Here is a 27,222-nt window from a genome sequence, read left to right as displayed (position 1 = left end):
ATTGATTACATTGTTTTGCTTCAACAATACGTATAGACGGGATGAAGACAATTGTCTTTTTCAGATGCCCACTTTACCTGACGACAAATACAATTATGTGGGATCCAGATGCCTTCTTTAAGGAAACAATTCTCTTTCAGCAATATAGCAATAGCACTTAGACTTACATAGCACTTCAGAGTGCTTTACAGCCCTCTCTAAGCGGTTTATAGAGTCAGCCTATTGCCCACCACGATCTGGATCCTCATTTTACCCACTTCAGAAGGATGAAAGGCTGAATCAACCTTGAGCCTGGTGAGATTCGAATTGTCAAATTGCAGTCAGCTGGCAGTCAGCAGAAGTAGCCTGCAGTACTGCACTCTAACCACTGTGTCACCACGACTATCATACTTTTCTACTAACAAAACCTCTGTATTGTTATTGAGATATCCTTACCCAGATATTTTATGGGGAGTCAGAAGGAAGGGTGTTTTCTCGATATTTTTTATGTCTATTAAAAAATTGCAGCTGTAATATTTTAGATCACACACATAAAAGCCCCATTCAAACCTTCTTCCAGTTTCCTATTTGGTATATATGTGTGCCTGCAATGAGTTCCTGAGGTTCTCCTGAACACAGAGAGAAGCCGCCATACAATAGCAAATTTGCATTATTAGGAATTCCAGCTGTGCAAAGGGGTGTAGTCTTATCCAAGGAAATAAACAGATAAATAAATAATTTAGGCCAGCCCAGTCATTGGCTCTGGGTGGCTCAACTGAAACTTCCTTTCAGAGAAATGTCAGGGATTTAAAGTAAGGCCAGTGCATCTGAGGGCCTTCAGATTTATGTACAGATGTATGTATGCATACATGTATGTGTTTCCCGCCTTTTTTATTTTTACAAACAATTCAAGAACAAACACAATACTCTTTCCTCCTGCTCTTTTCCCCACAACAACCCTTTGAGGTGGCTTGGGCTGAGGGAGAGTGACTGACCCAGCTGGCTTTCATGGCTAAGGCAGGACTTGAACTCATGGTTTTGTGCTTTCTAACCTGGTGCTTTAACCACTAGATCCGTGGCACGCGGAGCCATATCTGTGGGCACATGAGCATTGCCCTAGCTCAGCTCCAGCATGCATGTGCATGCCAGTCAGCTGATTTTCAGGCCTTCCCCATCCCCCCCGAGGCCCTCTGGAGGCCGGAAATGGCCCATTTCCCGACTTCCAGTGGAACCGGAAGGCCCATTTTTCACCCTCCCCAGGCTCCTAGAAAGCCTCTGGAGCCTTGGGAGAGGAAAAAACGGACCTTCTGGGCTCACTGGAAGTCGGGAAATGGGCTGTTTCCAGCCTCCAGAGGGCCTCCAGGGTGGTGGTAGGGAAAGCCGTTTTCACCCTCCCCAGGCTCCTAGAAATCCTCTGGAGCCAGGGAGGGCAAAAAATGGGCCTACTGGGCCCACTGTGCCATCGTGTTCGAACAGCGGGGGGAGTGTGGGGAGGTAGCACGTGTTTGCATGGGGAGCAGGGTGCATTGAATTAAGGGTGTGGGCACATACACGCCGACCCCTCATGCTCCCCCTGCTTTTAGTACGCGCCATCGCTGCACTGGATCAAATATTGTAGGTTCTGACTCTGTTCAAGAAGAAAGTATGAAAGGCTCTGAGTTATTTCTGTATAATTAAGTTGGGTTTCCAATTCTGGGAGTTTGAGCTATATGAGTAGGGAAATCTACCTAAACTTGTGTAGATGTTCATAGGAGGCAAAACTCTAAGAAACCAATGGGATAACCTCCTGTATTTCTGCTGTCCAATGAAAATCAGTTTTTGATTTAAATGCCAGAGAAATTGTCCAAATAAATGCTTACCAAGGCATTTTAAAATGATTATGTGTGTGCTTCTGGTATTTGTGATTATTCCTACAGTAGCTTTTAACTATATAATGACATATAAATAATACACATTTAAAAATACAATTCTGATGATTGATGCCAGAAGAATTCAAGGTCCTTTCCATTTTTTTTGGGGGGGGGGGAAGAGAAGAAATATAATAAACTGAAGTGAGTGTGGTAAATTAATTTGTTAAACACATTTATTGAATTGTTAACAATAACCAAACACAGTGTATGACCTTTGTAAAACAAGAAACAGAAAAATGGATTAATTCCAGTCTTGGCAGTTCCTACTACAGGTATGTGATGAGGGGGAAAATATTTCAATTTCCTTTATATTCTTCAGTGATCTATTTACAATACTTATCTTGGCATCTGTCCATTATTAAGCAAATGGAAAGACTATGATCCAGAAACAAATCTCCCTTACTATCTCCCTAGTTCTGCTTCGCCAGTAACCAATAATGAGGGTGATATGACAGCTTTCCAAGGATTACTTGGCACACAGAACACAAATCCACTTGGATGGCAGCAGCAAACCACCTTTTTAATGGAGTTATGATGGGAAAGAGAAGAAGGGAGAAGAGGAACAGAGGAAGAAGTTCATATATACAAAGTCTGAACAGTCTTTTCGTTATGGGCGATAGTAGTTTCAGGAAAACAGTATCAAAATTGTAATCATGGGAATGGCAGATATTGTCTTTTTTTTTTCTTATGACTGATCATATGAATACATTTCATTGAGCTGAATTTCCAACTTGGCATCCTTTTCTCTCAAATGTGGCTCCATGAAGTACAAAGACCGAGGACTGAATGGGGCTGGGGCATTCTGTAGTATATCAATTCACAGTAGTAGCATTCCGTTGAGGTGAAAACTTCTTCCGGTTTAGTGTCTTAATTACTTCAGGAGCCATTCATTTACTGAAAAAGAAAAAACAACACCCAATAACCATGGGAAAATTTCCACAATGACACTCTTCCCCCTTTATTTTTCTCTTTTCACAACTACCAATTAAAGATCACTGAAGTATCTGAAGGATAGATTGTGGGGTCAGTTACTTAGGATAAAACCAAATAAATAAATAAATGTGTAAATAAATATATCCTAACTGAATAATAGTATACAATTTCCAGGGCTTTTTCCAGCATTTGTCTGCCTGTGGATGGGATAGTGCAGGGGTCTAGAATTTGGCTCTTTTAAGACTTGGGATTTCAACTCCCAGACTTGAAGTCCATAAGTCTTAAAAGAGCCAAGTTTGCAGACCCCTAGGATAGTGGATGGGAACAATGAGATAATGAGGTTATTATAGATTCTGATGTCCTGCTGGTAGAGGAAATCAAGCCTTGCCTTGAAATCAAATTTTGGAGCCAGAACTTGTCAGAAGTGGATGTATTTCAAAAAAGAAGTCAAACATTGGTTCTTACAGAGGAGAGATAATTTTTAGGATTAGTGAAAGAGAATGAATATTTCATAATTGTTCACAATATCTCAAAATGTGTCACTTGCTTTAAATTCAATCAGATTATTAATCCATCTAACTCAGTGATGATGAACCTATGATACATGTGTCAAAGGTGACACAACATGACATTTTGGGTGACACAATATATTTACATGCAAGCAGAGTCGAATTAGGTATTTTTTGAATTTTTGACATACCAAGTCCAAAAGATTCGCCATCATTGATCTAATTTGATATTGGTTATACTAGGGTCTGGGATTTTCTACATGAAAAGCCTGGCCTCTTCTACTGAGCTCCAGTCCCTTGCAAACACTTCTTGTTAGGAAGGTGGCTTCCATGAAAACAGATGTATTCACGTTTGTCTTCCCATATACCATCCTGTTGTTTATATATTTGTAAGATAGAATCATTATTTTGTCCTAATAAGCATTTCATAGTGCATATCAGACATCTTTTTTTTTTAATTTGCATTTATATCCCGCCCTTCTCTGAAGACTCAGGGCAGCTTACACTATGTCAAGCAATAGTCTTCATCCATTTGTATATTATATACAAAGTCAACTTATTGCCCCCAACAATCTGGGTCTTCATTTTACCTACCTTAAAAAGGATGGAAGGCTGAGTCAACCTTGGGCCTGGTGGGACTTGAACCTGCAGTAACTGCAAGCAGCTGCTGTTAATAACAGACTATCTTACCAGTCTGAGCCACCAGAGGCCCTATCTTGGGCTTAGCTCCTGCTAGTTATGGGAGTTCAGGTCTAAAACCCCTGGAAGAAACTGTACAAGGAACACTGGTTTAAATTAGAACAGTGTTTTTCAAACTTGGCAACTTTAAGAAGTGTGGACTTCAGCTCCCAGAATTCCCCAGCCAGCATGGAGAATTCAGGAACCTGAAGTCTATACATCTTAAAGAAACCAGATTTGAAAAACACTGAATTAGAAGTTTCATCAGGGAAGGGAATGGGACTGGCATTCCAAAATAAAAGAGGAACAGTTGTTCCAGAAAGAATTGTGCTTTTAATTTTCTGGCTGCCAGTGTTTTTCTTTTTAAGAAAAGATTTCTTACTAAAAAAGCAAAACTAAACCCTCTTTCTCTTCCTTGATCACCAAATAACTTATGCCAAGCTAGGAAAGAGGACTAATTAAATCTGTGAATTCTTTTTTGTGTTTGTTCTTGAACCTTAAAATCTGGGTTTTGTTGCCTATAAATGATTCCACTGTTTAGAAACAGAATCCGGTTATCCCAGTACATGTTATCCAGAATCCTTCAGGAAGGTAATTTTCTCTATGATGTCTTTAGATTTTTCAAGGATATTTATATTTAACTCCAAATATCACCATGCCAGACATGTTTTGCCCCCTCAGGAAGCCTTATTTTTCTGAATGTTTAGAAGCCCCCTTAGAAGACTGAAAGAGCTGTCTTCTATAGTGGCAGAACATATATTTTCCACATCAAAAATCCCAATTTTAATCCTACCATTTCCATTTACTCACCATGAAGGGGTGATTGAAAGATCCTTGTCCGAGACTGTGAAGAGAGGTTATTAAAGTAGAAAATATTGGGCCTGACAAACAATTTAACCTGGGATATGGTAGATCAAACCTTCCTAATTTGACATTGTAAGACAAAGGGGATTCCAAAACAGAAAACATGACATTAAAATGAATGTAGTATTTGGAACATACCTCTATACTGTAGTTTCTGTGCTCTATTGTTCGGGCAATCTTTCCCTTGTAAACTAAAGTTGATGTTTGTTCGGATACATCGATTGTTGAGAGGCTGGACTGGTCTGAAGTTATCACTCATACTCAGAAAAATCTGTGAAGGCTGATTCTGGCTTAGTAACCGTAAAGAATGCATCTGCATAAATATAAAAAGTGAAGGCAGAGGGAGATTGACTTAATCTTAATGTTTGAGAGCAAAATATGAATTGCTAACTTAGGTAATGTTTAACAGATTTTTGATAATTAGGACTAGATGATGATGTTATGAAGGTTTTGTTTATTTGATGAGAGATGATAGGGGTATTTGTTTAAATAGAAAAGGAGAAAATAGAAAATATATGAAGAAGGATTCAAATTGGGTTCATTAGATATTTGCAATACAGATTGTCCATCATTTACAACAGATTGTTTAGTGACCATTCACAGTTACAATGGCACTGAAAAAAGTGATCAGAATTTGGATGCTTGGCAACTGATTCGTATTTATGACAGTTGCCAGGGGTGAAATCCAGCTGGTTCTGACAGGTTCTGGTGAATCAGTAGCAGAAATTGTGAGTAGTTCAGAGAACCGGCAGCGAAAATTTTGTGTAGTTCGGAGAACCGGCAAATATCAACTCTGACTGGTCCCAGAGTGGGGGGGGGGAATGGAGATTTTGCAATATCCTTCCCCCCAGGAGTGAGGAGGGAATGAGGATTTTGCAGTATCCTTCTCCTGGAGTGGGGTGGGAATGGGGATTTTGCAGTATCCTTCCCCCGGAGTAGGGTGGAAATGGAGATTTTGCAGTATCCTTCCCCTGCCACACCCACCAAGACACGCCCATAGAACCGGTAGTAAAAAAAATAGAATTTCACCGCTGCTGTGTCTCAAGGTCATGTGATCCCCTTTTAAGACCTTCCAACAAGCAAAGTCAATGGGGAAGCCAGATTCACTTAACAACCGTGTTATTAACTGAACAACTGCAACAATTCACTTAACAAATATGGGAAGAAAGATTGTAAAATGAGGAAAAATTCATTTATTTATTTATTTATTTATTTAATCATATTTATATACCGCCCTATCTCCTGAAGGACTCAGGGCGGTTTACAGGCACTTAAAAACACATAAATACAGTATAAAAACAATTAAAAAACTTATTCAAAAAGCCCGTTAATTAAAACATACAAATAAAACCCAATTAAAACCCATAAATTTAAAATCTAGCTCAGTCCTGCACAATTAAATAAGTGTGTTTTAAGCCCGCAGCGGAAGGTCCGAAGGTCCGGAAGCTGACGGAGTCCGGGGGGTAGTTCGTTCCAAAGGGTGGGAGCCCCCACAGAGAAGGCCCTTCCCCTGGGCGTCGCCAGACGACATTGCCTCGCTGACGGCACCCTGAGGAGACCCTCTCTGTGAGAGTGCACGGGTCGGTGAGAGGTATTCGGTAGCAGTAGGCGGTCCCGTAAATAACCCGGCCCAATGCCATACTTAACATATGTCTCACTTAGCAACTTGAATTTTGGGCTAGGTGGTCATCATAAGTCGAGGACTACCTGTAATTTTGTTATTTCTGATAATTCTTAATTGACTTTTGCTGATTAAGATGGCTTGGTGAGGTTTTAAAAATTGGTTGACAAAGAAGGAGTTGTCTTATGCAACGAAGAGATGGTTGGTTTTATTTTAAGAGGTAGTGATAAGATATTAATGCTGATTATACTTGCTAAGGACGAAGGGGGAGAGTTCTTTTTTCTTTCTGTGCACTTTTTAAATTTAATTTTTTATATAAAATATTTTTTTTCTTTTAATATATTTTATACCATGTAGGTTATATCAGTTTTGCATGCATAATATAATCTTTAATAAAATTATTCAGCAAAGAGAGCAAAATATGAAGCTAATTATAATCTGGGAGAATTGGTGAACAGGAATTTGGCCAATTATTGTGAGGGTGGTAATAAATTAGCACTGTAAGAACAGTTCAGAGCCATTTAGTATCTCTTGGGAGTGAATCGTGCAGTCTTTGAATGTTATGGAAATGGTAGGTGGATTGACTTTGCCCATTCCCCCCCACCCTCCCGCCCCCAGTTTCTGGAGACATGAGTAAAGGGCAGAGTTTCAGAGAATCAGTCCTGCTCCATATCCAGTAGAAATTATTTATCAGTATCATTCTGAAGCTGCTTAAGATAAACTCTCTTTGGAGCTGAGAGTTCAGAGAGTTTTCTTGGCAACTATTTGCTGCCACTTTTTTCAGGATTCAGTCTATCCTATGGCCCTATTTTTTCATGGTCTCTCATGAAAATTTTAAGCAGATCTGATCTTGCTTAGCTTATCCAGATCAGTGAAAGGAGACTAGTTGTTGTCACGAGCTGAACTATTTGAAGATCAATGGAATTATTTTCAATACACTTTACTTCAGAATGAGTGACTATAGCCATGATGGCAAACCTATGGCACGCATGCCACAGGTGGCATGCGGAGCCATATTGGTGGGCACGCGAGCTCAGCTTTGGTGTGCATGCGCGCACCGGCCAGCTAATTTTCAGGCCTTCTGAACCCACCGGAAGTTGCCAAATGGGCCATTTCCAGCCTCCAGAGGGCCTCTTGTGAAGAAGGTCATTTTCGCCCTCCCCAGACTCCTAGAAAGGCTCTGAAGCCTGCAGAGCATGAAAAACGGGCCTACCGGGCCCACCGGACCATTGTGTGCCAAAAGCAGGGGAAGCGCGGGGTGTGTGTGTGTCACGCATGCTTGCATAGAATTATGAGTGTGGGCATGCGTGCGCATAACCCCTGCCCCTGCACGACCCCCGCTTTCAGCATGCAATGGCAGCCTAATCTGGCTTCAGGCGCCATAAACTTAATAGGGGAGGAGTCTCTGCTTTAATGTCTCTGTCCTCAAGGCAATCGCAAGCAGTTCAGATCGCTAGCCAATACGGCTTCAGGCGCGATAAATTCAAAACGAAAATAATTTTACGGTTGGGGTTGCCACATCGTGGGGAATTGTATTAAAGGGGTCGCAGCACTATAAAGGTTGAGAACCACTGCCATAAATGGTCCTCCCGAGCTCCATTTTATTGGCAGAAGCACCACCGGCTGGTCTTTCGCTGTTTCCAGGATGGCCCCATGGGCCAGAACTAAGCAGCTCGCAGCCTAGATTTGGCCTGCGGGCCTTGAGTTTGACACCCCTGAATTAGACGAGATATGGCGAAGCTCTTCCCCTAAACAGGACTGTAATGTTTAAGGGTGAGATAAACTGAAATGGTTTGTCTCATTTTATAAGCAGTGGTGGGAGAAATGGAAAGAATCTCAGTATGACAGAAAAGCAAGTCTTTTCTTTCTGTCAGTTTTTCAAAGTTCTACTTGTAACTTATTTTTCTTTTCATCTTCTTGTCTTACTACCAAATGTAATAATTGTGCTCCAACTGCCATTACCTCCAACTGCCTTCTGCCTCTTAGCAGGCTTTTGACTTTGTTGTAGCAGTTTGGAAAGATATTTTAAAAAAGAAGAAAAACATTAATATTTAAGTTGGGAACCTTCCATTGCAAATTTAGCCCTCTGGAGCACCCAAACATTTAACATGGTTAAAACGTTTACAACCCGTTCTTTCCCTCCTTATGAGGTGGAGAACAGTGATAATAACCTTTGAAAATGCAAAGTTTGAAAGTTGTGGGATTGTTTTTTAACGTCTCTATTGGAGGCTGCCTAATTTACCGTGGCTTTCCAGAAAAATAAGTACACATTTCTGAAGGCACAGCAATTATAAGAATTTATTATTTCCAAAGGTAATGTATCATAGCCAATAAAGGTTTTCATTTTACCTGCATTCTTGATATGTAGACAGGTTTGTTCATTAATATCCAACTTGCTGTTTCATAGCAGGGTGGAATTGTCATGGACCCATCATATGTAATGAAACTAGAGGTTTCAGGATAAAGTTCTTCAATATTAAGTCCCTGCAGTAAGTATGCATCATCTAGGAAATAAATGATGGTAAAATTATTATGAGAAAAGAGCATTCGCATTTGTGAGATGAAGATCACCAATGTCAGAGTTTATTGGGTAATTAAATGGATCAAAATCAGGAAAACGTTTGAATTGCTAGGCTACTCTGCCAACTATTTATACATTGGAGCAGGTTAAATTGTCTCTAGGAGTGGGTAATCTGCAGCTGCAAATCCTGGTTTGTTTCTCATTTCCCATAAAGCTCTTCCACACACGATGAGCAAAAAAAATGACATTGCAATTTCCTTGTCATTTCAAGGTGCGTGGTGTAGCGGACCATAGTTTACAAAGGAAGAAAAGTCCAAAGCTCTCTCCTAAAACTTGTCCTGGTGAACACTGGCTTTGAGTTCCCTGCTACCCATTCTTGAAGCATGCATTTTAATGACACAAAGGATCACTCATAATCCTCTCCCTGGCTATTTGGGCTTGTGTAGCAGAGTGACGGCAACAGGCACATATAATATATGTAATTTCTGACTGGTACTTGAGCAGGCATTACACCAGGGGTGTCAAACTCAAGGCCCATGGACCCGATCCGCCACATGGGGTGCTCAGATCTGGCCTGTGGGGCTGCCCTGGAAACAGTGAAGGACAGGCCCATGGTGCCTCTGCCAACGAAAATAGAACTTGGGAGGGTCGCCAGTGGTCCTCCTGAGCTATGTTTTCACTGGCAGAGGGTTGCAGTAGGCTGTCGCAGCCAAAAACAGAACTCGGGAGCCGTTTTTGCTAGCAGAGCGCTTGAGCTACCATAGGCGCCCCCAACGGGAATGACATTGAGCTGCCCCCCCTCCACCCGCAGGTCAAACACAACACTGATGCAGTCCTTAATGAAATTGAGTTTGACACCCCTGAATTACACGGATTCCTTATCTACATGGGCCTATGGTCTGATGTGACACTGTAAGATTTGTGGGGGAAAATTGCCCTGACTAATAGGTAGCTCATGTGGTAGAATGATGCTTGATTGAGAAGGTGTGAGAGAGAGATGTAAAAGTGCTCAAGGAAATTGAGTTTTTTTTAAATTTGAATTTATATCCCGCCCTTCTCCGAAGACTCAGGGCGGCTTACATTGTGTAAGGTGAGAAGGTAAGCAATTGACTGACGCAGGTGAGTGAGAGCAAGTGAGGAGAGATAATCTGTGGATCCTCTGAATGGTGGACAGGGGTTTCCCAGGAAGTAGGAAGAGCATGAGGCCTCACTCACATTACAAATTTAAATCTGACAGCTGGCTAAAAGTATGGGTGGGTAAAGTCATTTGCTAAAAGTTGTGTGGCTCTGAGATCTCGGCCTTCTCAGAAGGGAAGGCTTGGTCGGTATATAGCATAAGCAGAATATTATGTACAAACAATCAAAATGGAATGAAAGTTCTGCTTAAAAAACAGAAAGAAATTACAGGGAAGCGGATAGGGAGTAATTACATTAGCAATAATCAGCTTAGTTCCTATCCACATTGCTAGTAATTTCATTCTCATTCTTTAGTAGGATTTTCATTCCAACTGGATTTGGGGTTTTTTTTACACTATATTCTGCCCATGCTATATAGAAAGCATTTTGTTTGTCAGAAGGATCTCTTCTCACTTATCTTTTTCCTCACGATGTACTCCATTGTAATGTACTGTTTATATAGCAGGCAGTCATAAGAAGATGTATGGAAACCATAAGGTGAAACAATTTTGCATTATTATGCTGTTGTGGGAAAAGTCCTCGGGCCTCCTCAAACCAATTGCTAATAATTTTCCAGAATGCCAGTAGTATTCTGATTTTGCAATAAACTTTAAGACCAAAAGCTAATAAAGAGGACAAGAAAATGTGATCAGAAGGAATTACATGAGGATCTTTCTGCTTTTAATCTAATAAAATAAACATTTACTGATATTCATATGGATATCACACACAGCTTAAAACTACAGGCTATGCTTTCTTTATGCCAACAAGTACTGCTTGCTTCACACATACCCAGTCATTACTTCGCACTTGGTTTTGAGGACAAAAGAGAGACTACTTAATTTCTTTGAGGACAGGCAGGACAGATTAGAACAGTTAAAAGAATGAACATTTCTTTTTTTGCTTCAGAGCATCATCGTGGGAGGCAGATTGAAGGCACCCAGGAGCTAAATTTATGAGATAATTTAAAAGCAAGTCCCAACCAGGACCGGAACACACATCATGGGAGCATGATCAGAGATATAATGGACTGATCCCAAATGCAACAAGATACTTACTCTTCAAATACTTTCTTGTTTTGAAAGAATCAACTGCCATCCTGAACGAAGTAAGGAATACTGATTTATCATAACTCCTCAGCCTCAAACAGTGAGACAGCAGACTGCAGTGAGTAACACACACACACATACACTCATCATGCAGTTTCCTTCAGGGTAAACAGTGTGATGCAAAGTATAAGCCCAATCAATTAAAGACAGGAATTAAGAAAAGGAAAAGATAGCTAAATCTACTTTACACCAATTCAGTTCATTACCTTCCCATATCTTTCTAACCCTGTAGATGTTTGTGAATTAATGTTCTTTACCAGTTGCTCCTCTTACAGTCACTATCTTTTATTCCATGGTGTCACCGGATAGCTCATAGACATAGACATTCTGCTCCCCGTTGTGGCTTTGGTTGTCTGAAGCTTTTTAATAAAGCTGAAGGTGCAGACTAATTTACCAGGCTTCCGTAGCACCCCCACTACATGTGCTATTTCTGCCAATACTAAGGACAGTAATGGCCTGCTTTGGCTAATATTCTGAAGAACAGTAAAAGCTCTTCAGATTTTCACCATTGGCCATATGTAGAAAGGAGAGTAGGAAACAATGGTTTAGTGAGGCCTTCACATTATTCAGTGCTAGGAAGTTTAACCTTCATGTCACACAAGGTTCTATTCTACCTTTTTTTCTGTTTCTTTTTATTCTTTCTTTTAGTACTGAAAAGTCTGCACTTGTTTTCCCATCTAAGTTTCCCTTATGTCTGCCTTCTTCTAGAAAAAAATGCAACTATCCGCATTATAAGTTTGTTTCATCCATCGTTTTCTAAAATCTGCTTTTCTCCCTGATAGTTTGAAAAGATGAATTGCAAGGGGAATCCCATTTGGTGTGCCCATTGGCACTACTGAAGGGTTTTTGTCCCTTCTAGTGGCAATCTGTGTCCTAAATCCTCAGTTCATTCAGAATCTGTCTTATGCCAGGCCAGATCGTTTGCTTGTCTGGTGGCATCGATTCAGTTCTAACTGGCCGCAATTCTCAGTGTTTTCAAGAAGAGATTTTGCCTTTCGTATCATTTGGTGCTGCTGCCTTCTTAATGGGAGATACAAAGGGATGAGTATTGAGCTTCCCTTATCCCAAAATTTAAAGAGTAAGCTATACTCCTCTGCTCTGGTTTTCATCCCAAGCTCTTTTCATTGAGTCTCTGACACACCAGAAAATTGCATGCTCAGTGTAGAATTGGCTCTTCACAATAATCCCTTGATGCTATCTGCAAGTGATGACTCTGATGTATCCCCTGGTCAAAAAAGTCCTTCTTCCTGAAAACCTCAGAGAATTAGGTTTTCAATCCTGAGGTGAGTCAAGCATGGCTGAAAGTGTGTTCATATGTGATTGCGTGTCATGACAATTCACAGAAAGGGGCCACAACAGGAAACAGTCGCAATGCACGGGCTCCTTTCCGACCTCAGAGAATCTGGTGAATTCCCCAATTGTCCAGAGCAGGGGGAAACTCTTTCTGAGACAGATCTTGGCACCCTGGAAGCAGCATTTTGAAAGTGAGACAGATGCAGAGGAATGGTGCTGTGGAATTGGGATGGATTAGGAAAAATTTAGAGAAGAAGCACAATTTTTCTTCCAGCCAAGAGCCACAGTACCAAACTGCTAACAGATTAAGTGACTTAAGTACCTGTTATGTAGATAAGTAATACCACATTCGTTAGAAAGTAGTTCACTTTTTAGAATAGAATAGAATAGAATTTTATTGGCCAAGTGTGATTGGACACACAAGGAATTTGTCTTGGTGCATATGCTCTCAGGGTACATAAAAGAAAAGATACGTTCATCAAGGTACAACATTTTATGACCCTGGTGCTCTTTCTCCTCATCTCAAATGATTACCAAGCCTGCCCTGAACACAAGGAAACTCCCACCCCCCAACATCCCGAGCCAAATATAAACAAATCACCAGTATTAAGAAGGCTCTAAAACAAAACCCAAGAACTCAGTTGGAGTGTATCAGCAGGAAAATTCCTCCCATTGATCACTGGGGGGGTCTTTGTTCACCTGATGTCGGCTAGTATTGACCATTCCTCCTGTTCTGCTGCTCAGCAACAATATTTTCATTTTACAGACCAATTCAGAGTTTACCAAAGCTGCCACTACTACACAGATGCTAAAAGATTGCTCCGGTCTCACTTCCCTTCCCTTTCTTTGCAGGTAGTTTTAGATCTGAAAGGAAGACCTCTTGGCTCAGATCTCGGTCACTTGCAACTCCTGTTTTCGAGCAACTCACTCACACTTATTCTTGAGCCTGACATGATGTCGAAAACCTTTTCGGAGAAAATGATTGACGGGACATTTATTTAAGTCCGAAGGGATGACAATATTAATGTTTTTGCACTGATGATGAGACTGAACTGTGGCAATGGGAAAAAAATGGGCAGGCAATCCATGTCATAGATGACATGCCTCCTACTGTTCCGGATGCATGGTTACAGCAGTAGATCTTTGGCCTGAAGACTCAGCATGATACTTTTATTTCCAAGCCTAATAGGTGAGCAAAGTCATTTCTGTAGTGCTGAAGAGTGCTAGAACTAACCAAATGCATCTCAACTGTCTTGGCAACTCAGATCAGTAAAGACAGATTTATTTTGCAATTGTTGACTGGTTTCGGTCTCATCCTAGTTCCTTCTCTCTTTCCGCTTCTTCCCTGTTCATTATTTATGAAGCATAGAGAGTGATGCTCAGCCTCAAAGTGTTTAGTCCAAATCAGGTGCTTCAAATTTTAAAAAGTAGTGTCTTCCTCTCTGTCTGTCTCCCTATGTCCTTAAGCGAAGCTACTTAAAATGGAGGCAGCAACCATTTAACAAATGAAATTACAAACAGGGATTCTGGGAGCACAGTCATGCAAAAATTTATTACACGGTCATGTGACTTTTCCATCTGTTCGGCCATAAGACCGTGCTTTCCCATAAAGAGTTGCAGTCAATAAAACAATTAAGTCCGATCTTAGAAATTAGGGGATAGGAAATAAATAAATCTCATAGCTAGTTTTGATGTTTAATGTTGGTTCTCTTAAAATGCAGGAAAGCATTTTCTCTTTGGTCTGATCACTGCTTTAAATGCTGTCATTTCTCTCAACTGGCAGCAGCTTCCCAAAATCCTAGGGATTTTATTCTTTTGCCCTGTTGTTTGACAGTCTTAAATTAGAAATATAGGAAACTCAATTGGTCTTTTAAATATAAAGCATTTATCTATGGTATTATTTTTATATTGCTTCTTCAAAAGGTGTTTCATTACTAAAATACTTTAGTATTTTTATTTATGATTATTTCTGGCAATTATTACAATTGTTAAAATTGCATTTTAAACATGTTATAATTAAAATTTCCTGAAGGCTGTTACATATGCACGTGTAATGTTATATATGCATTATACCGATGTATCAATTATGATTATCTTATAATGCAATATACTTTAAAAGAAAAAAGTGAATATGATAAGTTTTAAAACAAAAAGAAAAAAAAGAAAACCCCTATAGTATGCTAAAGCACCTAAAATAAAAACATAAAAGGACAAAAACCACATAAAACATTAAAAAAAATTTTAAAAAAAACACCCTGGAAAAAAAATAAAAAATGAGAACTTAAAGCACATCTTGCAAATTGCAGTAATGAAATCTCTGAGTGGTAGAACACATGGCTTTGCCCAATTTTCTTGTCACTTCTGAGAGTTGGTTTGCAAGATACAATCAGTAACTGTTTTTATTGGACTAACTACACAGAAAGCACTGATAACCCATTAGGATCATTATGCAATTATCTATATTATTCATATTTACCTTTTCCCCTCCCATAATTGCACTATTACATTCACCAAGTCATTAGACGGGATCTGCACAGAAATCTACCCTCTATCAAAATAATACACGCCAAACCGTCCTTTGTTTTCACAATTCCTATATTTTTCTTGATGGCCCATGTTTCTATAAAAACAGCTTGTTTTTAAACATCAACTGTTTATTTTGGACTCTACCTATAACTGGTATCAGACTGATTAATTTCCTTTAGCAGGTACAAGCATTAAGGTATAGCATGTATTAAGTATTATGGTCAATGATAAACAAGGGGGAAAAAATCCAAACATTAACCAAATACTACAAACAATAACCAAATACTACAAAGACAGTATGATTTGTAAAAGCTAAACTTAAAAACCAAAACAGGGGAAAATTGAACAAAATACAGTAAAGATATAAACATAAAACAAAAATGCAATGGAAATGCGATAAAAGGGAAAGCCACTGCTGTGCAATCTTAGGGAAATTGTGGCAGAGAGAAACGGAGCAAGTAGGAAACGAACCGCTCTCCCTTATACCAGACTGGGGATTTAGAATAGAATAAATAGAATAGAATGAATGAACTGGAAAGGGCCTTGGAGGACTTCTAGTCTAGCCCCCTGCTCAAGCAGGAGAACCTATAGTATTTCGGATAAGTGACTGTCTAGACCACAGGTGTCAAACTCGCCGCGTCACATTGCCATCGCATGACGTATCACGCCATTTTTTGCCTTCGCGGAGCTGGGGTGGACGTGGCCTGTGCGTGATGCATCTGGCCTGTGGGCTGCCAGTTTGATATCTCTCATCTAGACTCTTCTTAAAACTATCCAATGATGGATTGTGAACAATTTCTGGAGGGATTTGTTAGGAAGAGCCTAAAGGAATGGCTGCCGTTAAATTGGTGTAGAAAAGGCAATGGAAAAAGGCACACAATAAAATCTCTGGTTCTTTCTGACCAGTGGGATGACCTCTCTCTCCGAATAGGATCCTGCTGTATCTTCCATCTGGTGCTGATGAGGGCAAGGCATTCAGACAAGCCAAAAAAAAAAAAAAAAAGGCTCCATAGCATGCTGGGCAAATAAGGTTGGATAAGTAGTTTGTGGCTATAACAGGTTGCCAGTTCAGATCCCCTGAAAGTTAGCATACGAAACTGTCTGGGGTGTGATGTCAAAGACACTTAAAGGATTTCAGCTTAAGCTATCTCTAAAGCAAAGAGTAAGTAGAAAGGCTGCAGTAATGCAGATCAGTGCAGTTTTAACCATTTAATAAGATAATTGCATTTGAAGTTGAACTTTGGCCTTCTTTGATTTTTATGACCATCTCACGCTGAGTGACGTACAAGGATTAAAACACAAAACCACGGGCGTAGGACATCCTGGCATTCAAGGATAAAAGAATAACCTCACTTACAAAGGAACCGATCAACAGCAGCAAAGCTTACCTAACCTCTTGACCCGAATACTTGAGGAAGCAGTCAGGTCTTCATCTTCTGCTGCCCTCCAGCCCTTGCTCACTTCCCATGGTCAATGCCAAGAGCAATAAGGCCATTGTTAGAGCTAGAAAAGATTATTCACAGGTAGTGCAACCGTCACTAACCTCATCACAATTTTCTTGCCTTTTGGAATGTTTTCCTTTAGTGTAGTCCAGGGCTCTCCAACTTTGCCAATTTTAAGACTTGTGGATTTCGACTCCCAGAATTCCCCAGCCAGCATAGCTTTATAGATTCATAGTTGGCTGGAGAATTTTGAGAGTTGGGAGAGAAAGTCCACAGGTCTTAAAGTTGCCAATGTTGGACATCCCTAGAGTAGTTGGTGGTCATCACTATTCGATTTGTCAGTATGATTAATTATAATTATACGCAGTACATTTTCCTACCAAAAGGAAGGATACGATTTCTACGAGTCATAACATCAGAGCTTTAAAACTACTGGCATGGAGGGTGCATATTTTCAAGGCTAATATTAAGAATATGGAAATACTCACACAAGGTGCAAAAACTACATCACAATCTGGTGATGAACATGGAGTTTAAGACAATTGAGGCTGCAGATGCCGTAACCAGCACTATTTGGGAAACTGTTGGGAAACGCAAACTGGGCGATTACAACTCTTCCTGTATACAGACTGGGGTAATCAGAAACGTCATTTTGGGAGGCAGACAAAGCACTGTAGGCTTCAAGATTTCCTCCTTCACAGCCTGTCACATTGTTCTAAACAAGATGATTGTTTACAATTGTTCTAAGGGGCGTGCATAAGAGCACCAGCATGCCTACCGTTCCTGTCCTAATGTTCCCTTTGGTTGTATTCAATTTGTGTGGTTATTTCATGCTTATACTTATATATATTGTTGTGTTTGACAAAATAAATAAATAAATAAATAAATAAAGAAAGAAAGAAAGAAAGAAAGAAAGAAAGAAAGAAAGAAAGGTAGCCCATATTATAAAAAGAAGGGAGGGAGAAATAGTTCTTCAGATACGTCCTAGAAACAAAACAACTTTTTTTAGGCAGACATTAATCAATTACATCATCATCAACGACACAGCAAATCACAACATTCTATTCCCTTCCATCACAAAGGGGTCCATTCTTCCCCTGCAGTAATAATATAGTATAATAAGGGGCAGAGAGGAGGCAGATAGCATATGGGCAAGATACTATATGTCTCGGCCCCGTGGTGAGTTAAGTGATGCCGTGTCCTCTCTCTCGCAATGCCTGGAGGCTGTTAGGGCTGGATGGGGAGCAACGGATTGAAACTTAACCCTTCCGAGACTGAGTGGCTCTGGGTTTGGGGTTCGTTGGCTCAGGGAGAATTTCCATCTTTGGTCTTGGATGAGGTGGCACTACCCCAAACATACCCTGTACATAATCTGGGGGTTCTCCTGGATTCACGACTCCTGCTCGAACAGCAGGTGGTGGTTTTGGCCAGGAAGGCCTTTGCGCAACTGCAAGCTGTGCGCCAATTATGCCCTTTCCTGGACCAATAATAATAATAATAATAATAATAATAATAATAATAATAATAATAATAATAATAATAATAATAATAATAATAATAATAATAAAAATTTAAAAAAACATTACACCCTATAAAATTACAGACATTTAAAACCCATCAAAATTCAACTAAAATTTAAAATTTAAAAATCAGGCCAGTCCAGCCATACGAAATAAATAGGTTTTAAGTTCGCGGCGAAAGGTCCTAAGGTCAGGTAGTTGTTGTAGCCCAAGGGGAAGCTCGTTCCACAGGGTAGGAGCCCCCACAGAGAAGGCCCTCCCCCTGGGGGCTGCTAGTTGACATTGTTTGGCTGACGGCACCCTGAGGAGTCCCTCTCTGTGGGAATACACCGGACGCTGGGAGATAGAAGCCGGCAGTAGACGGTCCCGTAAGTAGCCCGGTCCTAAGCCATGGAGCACTTTAAAGGTGGTAACCAATACCTTGAAGCGCACCCGGAAAACAACAGGTAGAAAGTGCAGTTGCGCAGGATAGGTGTTATGTGGGAGCTCCAAACCACTCCCTCAATAACCTGCGCAGATGCATTCTGGACTAGCTGAAGTCTCAGAGTGCTCTTCAAGGGGAGCCCCATGTAGAGAGCATTGCAGTAGTCCAAGCGAGAGGTAACGAGAGCATGAGTGACCGTGCATAGGGCATCCCGGTCCAGGAAGGGACGCAACTGGCAGATCAGGCGAACCTGATAAAAAGCTCTCCTGGAGACGGTCGTCAAATGATCTTCAAAGGACAACTGCCCATCCAGGAACACGCCCAAGTTATGCACTCTCCATCGGGCCAACGACCGCCTCGACAGACAGCCGCATCTGCAGCTGACTGTACCGAGGTGCCGGCATCCACAGCCACTCCGTCTTGGAGGGATTAAGTTTGAGTCTGTTCCTCCCCATCCAGACCTGTACAGCTTCCAAACACCGGGACAGCACTTCGACAGCTTTGCTGGGGTGGCCCGGGGTGGAAAAGTACAGCTGAGTGTCATCAGCGTACAGTTGGTATCTCACCCCAAAACCACTGATGATCTCACCCAGCGGCTTCATATAGATGTTGAACAGGAGGGGTGAGAGAATCGATCCCTGCGGCACCCCACACATGAGGCACCTCGGAGTCCATCTCTGCCCCTGTCAACACCGTCTGCGTCCGGTCAGAGAGGTAGGAGGAGAACCACCGATAAACGGTGCCTCCCACTCCCAACCCCTCCACCGGGCGCAGCAGGATACCATGATCGATGGTATCAAAAGCCGCTGAGAGGTCTAATAGGACCAGGGCAGAGGAATAACCCTTGTCCCTGGCCCTCCAGAGATCATCCACTAGCGCGACCAAAGCTGTCTCCGTACTGTATCCGGGCCGAAAGCCGGACTGGAATGGGTCTAGATAGACAGCTTCATCCAGGTACTGGGGTAGCTGACATGCCACCGCACTCTCTACAACCTTCGCCGTGAAGCGAAGATTGGAGACTGGGCGGTAATTTCCTAAAACAGCTGGGTCCAGGGAAGGCTTCTTGAGGAGAGGTCTCACCACCGCCTCTTTCAAGGCAGGAAAGACCCCCTCCTGCAAAGAAGCATTTGTAATCCCCCAGAGCCAGCCTCGTGTCACCTCCTGTGTGGCCAGTACCAACCAGGAGGGGCACGGATCCAGTAAACAATCCCTACTCACAGTCACTCATGCCCTAGGTCACTTCCCGTCTTGACTATTGCAATGTGCTCTACATGGGGCTGTCCTTGAACAGCACCCAGAAGCTTCAGTTGGTGCAAAATGCAGCAGCTGGCATGGTTTTGTGGAGACCCTGGTGTGCTCATGTATCACGTCTCCTGCGGGAGGTGCACTGGCTACCGATTTGCTTCCGGGTGCAATTCAAGGTGCAGATTGTCACCTTTAAAGCCCTTCATGGCTTGGGACCAGGTTGACTACCACTGGTTTAAACCATTTCTGCTTTAGGAGTATTTCTGAGTTTGTGAGCATTTGTAATATACGTAGTTTATTGGTTTTATATAGCTTCTTGTAGTCTTTAGTGGAACAGGATGGGAAAGAATTGCATGGAGGTTCATATGAGATTCATATGTACCTATATTTTTTTTAAAAAGTCATAAAGTTGCAATCTATAATATTACTCATGCATCATCTCTTGCCATTTCTTTGCACAATATTGCATATACTGTATAATGCCACAACCAGATGACATTCAGCCTATGTTGGCAGAGTTTAATAATCAAATTCCATTTTCAAAATAAAGATTTTAAAAACTGAAGATGTGTGTGTGTGTATGTGTGTGTGTGTGTATTCGGACAAATCCAATACTTCTGGTCAGAAATAATTGCATATTTTGAGTTGTCATTCTATTCCGTCCAATAATATTTCTAAAGTTCTGCATAAAAGCTGCACACCTCTCATAGTAAATATTTTAAATGTGCTTTATCTCCAAATGTCTGTGTTATGTTTGGGTATTGACGAGGCAGGAGACCAGGTTAGTGACAACAGCTCTTTAATATAGTGTGACCCAGCAAAACTCTGGAGAAAAACCTCTCCTTATATACACTTCAGCCAGCGGCTGTATCCAATCAGAAGCGAGATACTTCCCGCCTAAAACTCCCGCCAAAACTTACAGTAATACATTACACTCCTCCCCTCCCAGAAGGCACTTTGCCAATATTTGCATATTACTTCTCTACGTAGTCCCGCAGGTACGTGGGGCGTCTCCTGACTCTCCCGGACCTGCGCAGTTCACTTTCTGGAGTTGAGTCGAGCTTGCCGGAGGGGCTTTTCGTTCCTCTGAGCTCCTCCTCCCGCCATCCGCCCTGGATTATTTGCCGGCTCGGACCTGCTGTCCTCTAGAGGGACCGGAGGGTGTCGCTGGACTTCGCCTGACTCAGATAAGTCTCTGTTTGGTTCTACGCTTTCTGTTTGTTCTCGGCTCCAGTCAGCTGTGGGGTTAATTAAATCATAGTCAGGGCTGGTCTCGCCTAATTCTGCCTTATCGCTCAATCTGTTTCTTAATTGATCTATGTGGCGCCCAAACTCTGCCATCGCCTATTTCCACTAGATAAGATTTGGGGCCCGCTTTGTCTATGACTATCCCCTCTTCCAGCTTGGGCCGTCGCTGTAATTATGTGCCCACACTGAGTCTCCTATGTTTAATTCCCGGATTCTATCTGGTTTTGTTTTGAACCCGCCCTGCACGTAGTTCGGTGTAGCCGGTCTAGCGGGCACCGTAGCTTCCGCCCATTAATAGCTCGGCTGGGCTGCGGCGGTGGCCACACAGGGGTCCTGTGTTGACGGTTAGGAATGCGCCGATCTGTGCCTGCCAATCGCCGGGCCGCTTCGTGATAGCGCTTCTTCGCACCGAACAAAACGCTCAGCAAGGCCGCTCGACGCAGGGTGGAACGGCGCTGAGAGGGCATGTCGGATGCCCTCTTCAGCCAGGTACCCTTCAAATAATGCTGCGGTGAACTGTGGGTCGCTATCGGACACGAGGGTGTCCGCAGCCCGTGCGTGGCGAAAAGGTGTTTTAGTGCTGCAATGACAGCTCCCGCGGTTGTGGATTTCATTAGATGATCTCCAGCCATTTGGAGAATGCATCCACCACAATTAGAAATGTTTGGCCGTGGAAGGGCCGGCAAAATCAATGTGTATGCGGGACCAAGGGCCTTGGGGTTTCTCCCACTCCAACACTGGGGCCGAGGTGGTAGTGGTCTGATTCCTGACATACCTGGCATCGCCAACCCTGTCACCGATTTCCTGTCCATTAGGGGCCACCAAACATAGCTCCTGGCTAGCCCTTCATCCTTACAATTCCTGGGTGACCTCATGCAGTAGTTCCAGGACTTTTTCTCAGCTTCTCTGAACTACCACCCTATCCCCCCAGAGCAGGCACCCCCCTTGCACAGACAATTCCCCTCTTTTCTTTACAAACTCTCTAAAACGGTCGCCCGGCGCAGCGGGCCATCCCCTTTGAACCCAACCGATTACAGTTCTTAAAACAACGTCCCGGTAGGAGGCCCGAGCCACTTCCTGCGATGTGACTGGGCCAGAGTCCCAAGAGTCAATTAGTAGAACGGGGGTGCCCGGAGTAGGGTCCTCGATTTCCCCGGGCAATGGGCATCTGCTCAATGCGTCCGCATGCCCCAGCTCTTTTCCAGGTCGATGCTGCAGTTTGTAAGAGTAGGCGGCCAGAAAAATAGTCCATCTGGTCAGTCTAGGTGAGATAGTGCCACTGGCGTTGGGCGGTCGCCAGCCAGTAATCCCAATAGTGGTCTGTGGTCAGTGATAATTTCAAAGTCTCTCCCAAAAACGTATTCGTGAAATTTTTTCACCCCTGACACTATTGCGAGAGCCTCCCTATCTAGCTGGCTGTAATTCCTCTCAGCCGGGGACATTGTTCGTGAATAGAACGCTATAGGGGCTTCAGTGCCGTTTGGGAGTCTGTGGCTAAGTACCGCTCCTACTCCATAGGGGACGCATCACAAACCAATACTAACGGCAGTCTGTTGTTGTATTGTATTAACAGGCTATCGCTTGATAGCAAACTTTTTACTGCCTCAAATGCCTTATTCTCTGACTTCCCCCACGACCAAGCAGTGTTTTTTCCAAGCAATTTATGCAGCGGTTCAGCAACGGTTGCCTTGTCTTTTAAAAACACGGCGTAAAAGTTTACCAGACCCAGGAAAGCCTGGAGTTCTGTCTTGTTTTTGGGTGCTGGGGCTCTCTTTATCGCCTTGACTTTGCTCTCAGTGGGTGAATCCTTTTGTCTATTCTATAGCCCAAAATTCAACAGATTCGACCCCTATCTGACACTTGCTTGCTTTGACTTTTAATCCTGCCGACCTAAAATGGCCAAAACTTTCCTTAATCGCTTCCCCAGTTCTCTTAAATCTTCCCTGATACCAACACATCATCGAAATAGGGTACGACTCCGGTAACCCTTGTAGGAGCCGCTCCATCAAATTTTGAATAGCCCCGGGCCACACTCACCCCGAACTGTAACCGGTGCACTTAAAGGCACCCGGTGCGTTACAATGGTCTGGGCTTCAGCTGTGCTAGCATCTACGGGTAGCTGTTGGTACGCTTGTGCCAAGTCTAATTTGGCGAAAACTTGTCCGTGCCCTAGTGAGTGCAATAAGTGTTGCACTACTGGAACTGGGTAGGCGCTTTTGCAATGCTTTGTTCAAGGTAGCCTTGTAATCAGCGCAAATTTTATGGACCCGCCTGGTTTTATAGGGTGACGATTGGCGTCTCCCATTTGGCATGGTCAACTGGCACTAGTATCCCTGGCTGACTAATTTATCTAACTCTTTGTCGATTTTAGGTTTGAGTGCAAAAGGAACCCTCCTTGCCTTTAACCTAATGGGAGCTATTTGGGGTCTAAATTGAAGGAGATAGGGGTCCCTTGTACTTGCCTAAACGGTCCTCGAATACGCCTGCGAATTCCTCCATTAGGGCGTTTTGCAGGTTGCATCCGTCCGTGGACGCCAGTCACCCCATTCCCAACGCCTGAACCAGTCTAGCCCCAGCAAGCTTGGCAAGGTTCCTCGACTAACGTGATGGGCAGGGTCTTTCGTATGTCCCGCATTTGACCTCGACGGTCGTTGTCCTCGAACAGGGATGCGTTGCCCTGGTAATCCTGCACCCGGAGCCGTTGTTTCTGTAGCTTGCGCTTTGCGATGTGCGGCAAGGCTTTCACAAAGTGTCCCAGGACATGATTGTGATAGCTGATCCTGTGTCTACTTCCAGTCGGCACGGTACGCCTTCAATTGTCGGGTTTGTGAAGATCTTTTCTTCGATGCGGTAGCTGCGTGGTCTATGGTAACAGTCATTCGGTTTGACTTCGCTCTTTCTTTCCTGGCCAATCGCTGGTCGCCTCGCCGATCTCGCGCTCTGATTGGCTGGTTTGAAATTTCGGAATGTGGGGTTTGCATCTCTGACTCAGAGCCGCTCTGATTGGCCGATTTGAATTTTCGGCGGGAAGGTTGGGGTGCTCGGCAGACTTGAGCCAGGTGCCCTTCCTTTCACACCGCCGCAAATGGCGCCCTGAACTTACATCTTTGGCGCTGATGTCGCCCGCAACTTCCGCATTCCTCCGGTCTTCCTTGTCGATTTTCCGTGTAGTGGACTTCTTCCTCCTCTTCGCTGGTTGACTCACGATAGGTTTCTTCGTGGTGGACTGTGCTCGCTTTGCGCCCGCCATCGGCGTGAGTCGCTTTGTAAGGTGTCTGCTGCATGGTTGACATCTCATGGGCTCTGGCTTCGCCCAGAGCGTTTGCCAATGTCAGGTTGCTCTTGGCTAGCAACCGCCTCCTCAAACGGATGTCTCTGACCCCGTATAAGTTGTTCCAGCAGCTCTTCGTCCAGATCGCGGTACTGCAATGCTTGGAGGCTTGTCTCAGGGCTGCCATGTAGTCGCTGATAGACTCGCCTTCTTGTTGCCTGCGCTCCCAAACTCGCACGCCGAACGATTTGGACGGGCTGGTGCGTAGTGATTCTTCAGGAGGGTCTGAAGGGTCTGCCACGACACGGAGTGTAGCGGTGTTGGCTCCGCTAGGGCTTCTGCGACGGCGATGACTGCGGACCCACAGTGGCTTATGAAGTAAGCCCGTTTACGGTTGTCGGAGACTCCTGTAGCTCGCTTGCCTCCAGGAAACTTTCAAACGGGTCATATATTCCCCATGTCTCCTGGGCAGGGTCAAACGGAGTGGGTGGCGTGTAGCCGGTCATCGCTGCATTCGCCGTCACCTTGCTGGGTTTGATTCTCGTAGTGAGTTCAGCTCTGTTCTGGTGCTCTGCCTCAATATCCCACCTTCGTCGCCAATGTTATGTTTGGGTATTGACGAGGCAGGAGACCAGGTTAGTGACAACAGCTCTTTAATATAGTGTGACCCAGCAAAACTCTGGAGAAAAACCTCTCCTTATATACACTTCAGCCAGCGGCTGTATCCAATCAGAAGCGAGATACTTCCCGCCTAAAACTCCCGCCAAAACTTACAGTAATACATTACACTCTGTAATTTGTCTGAACATTTGTTTTTGAAGTACAAGGTTTAAAACATATTTGAGCTACTAATTTTGAGTTGGCGAATGGAACATTAATGCAGTAAGTACAGATAAGAACAAGAACATGCCTAAAATAATGTAGTTCACATCAAAGCGTATTCAACTAAATGTTTTTACTTTAAGCCAAAATATCTGGATTACTGTGTGAGATTTCTCCCTGGAATGATAAACTTTGATTCGTAAGGTTAAAAGATCTATGGAAATATATGAAATTCTGTTATACAGTAATTAGAATCATTTATTTTACTGAAAATTGGAAAATGCATTCATATTTCTATCAAGGCTGTAAACTAAAGATTGTTTTACACATGCAGAAGAAAACTTGGGTTTGAGGTTTTTCTAGAAATGCAACTCAGATGCTTATAAAAAGAAAATAATTAGTTTGTCAATTCTTGAGTTTTAAAAAAATCAAAACCAAATATTCTTTAAAACTGTCAATGGAGTTCCAATGACTTATAGTCACTTCAATACCTTCGTATAATTGAGAATACCTTTGTGTATGCCTGTGTGTGTATCCAGGGGATGGTTTGAATTGGAATCCTTATTAAAGCAATGAAAACTCAATTTAAAAATCCATGTTGAAATTCCACAAGCGTGTCTGACTGTTAGTCTGATTCATACTCTTGTGAATGTGATGCTTTTAGAACTATTCTTCAATTAGTGTACAACTCTTATTGTATCACCCAATTTATTCTAAAAGCAAGTAAGTAAATGATAGTCCTTGATTTTCTCAGAGCTGAAGCTAAGCAATAGCTGTATAAATGAGGTTCCTAAATATGAGTTTTTGAAAGACAGCTGCTTAAGAGCAATACAGAATTCCTCTTGATACACGAAGCAAAACTAAATTTCCCCTGCAATGAAGCTATAATCTATCATCCGTGACAGTTGCAAAATTATTTTCCGTAACTCTTTCTGCATTGCTTTTTTGCCTTGAAAATACTTATACATGAAGTCCTCAACTTATGACTGCAATTGGGACCAGAAATCGAAGTCACTGTGGTCATGAATCAAAACACCCATGGGACCGGGTGTGTTGGTCCTTAAGCGAATCGCACAATTATTAAGTAGATGGCCACTATTCTTTGTAGTTTTATACATTTATGCATTTTATACATTCTTTTATGTTTTCATTAAGTTAGATGGAAGATGAGACTTATATTTCCTATATGCCTTTGATGTACAGAAAAGTGATCCTAAGGGCTTTTCTGCATCATAGTCTTACGCTACTTGATTGCTGTTTATAAACCAGTCAAAGACAAAGCTGGCTTAAAAAAAGCCATTTCCACAGTTCAACTGCTTCCCTGCTTGATCAGTGGTGAGATTCAGTCAGTTCGGGCTGGTTCAGGCAAATTGGTAGTTAAATTGTTTGCTGGCTCCACCCCTTCCTGCCCCGCCCCTTCCGAGAGTCCCCCTGTGGCCCGTTTTCGCTCCCAGGAGGTTGCAGGGAGGCCTACTAGGTGCAAAACGGGGCTTCCCATTTTTGCTCCCAGAGGGGTGCAGGAGGCCGAGTCCTGCCTACTACCTGGCCACGCCCACCATGGCCACGCTCACCCAGCCGGTCACTAGGGCAGAGAACCAGTTGTTAAATTATTTGAATCCCACCACTGATCATGAAGATAGTCCTGCGTTTTCTCCAGATTGGTGGATCCCCCCTGCTGACGCTTTACTCCTCCCACCACTGTTAGGAAAGCCAGCTCCAATTTCACTTTTCCATCAATGAACTTGTTTAAAAAAAGGGCCGTGATAGCTCAGGCTGTAAAGAAGCCTGTTATTAGAACACAGTAGCCTGCAATTACTGCAGGTTCAAGCCCGGCCCAAGGTTGACTCAGCCTTCCACTCTTTATAAGGTAGGTAAAATGAGGACCCAGATTGTTGGGGGGGCAATAAGTTGACTTTGTAAAAATATACAAATAGAATGAGACTATTGCCTTATACACTGTAAGCCGCCCTGAGTCTTCGGAGAAGGGCGGGATATAAATGTAAAAAAAAAAAAAAAAAAGAGGTTCTTCTGGTGAACTCCCTGCCCCCTTCGTTAAACTTTTTTTGTGTGTGTAATAAAAGCTTCCAGGGAATATTTCTCTTGTTGGTAATCTATTTCCCTAAATAGGCCT

General features: G+C 42.8%; 1 protein-coding gene across 1 annotated transcript in view; it reads right to left on the bottom strand.

Annotated features, from left to right (window-relative positions):
- Positions 1-2,114: 2,114 nt before the first annotated feature.
- The window catches only part of CA10 (carbonic anhydrase 10), a 240,888-nt gene continuing 215,780 nt past the window's right edge, over positions 2,115-27,222 (bottom strand). The window contains exons 5-7 of the mRNA XM_058171880.1: positions 8,844-8,998; positions 5,012-5,186; positions 2,115-2,783 (exon numbers count right to left, since the gene is read on the bottom strand). Of these exons, the coding sequence (XP_058027863.1) occupies positions 2,761-2,783; positions 5,012-5,186; positions 8,844-8,998 (353 nt within the window). The 3' untranslated portion in view covers positions 2,115-2,760. The remainder of the gene's footprint in view (positions 2,784-5,011; positions 5,187-8,843; positions 8,999-27,222) is intronic.

The sequence above is a fragment of the Ahaetulla prasina genome, chromosome 2 (assembly GCF_028640845.1).
Source record: "Ahaetulla prasina isolate Xishuangbanna chromosome 2, ASM2864084v1, whole genome shotgun sequence".
In the NCBI taxonomy this organism is placed as follows: domain Eukaryota; kingdom Metazoa; phylum Chordata; class Lepidosauria; order Squamata; family Colubridae; genus Ahaetulla; species Ahaetulla prasina.
This window is presented reverse-complemented; position numbering and strand designations above follow the sequence as displayed.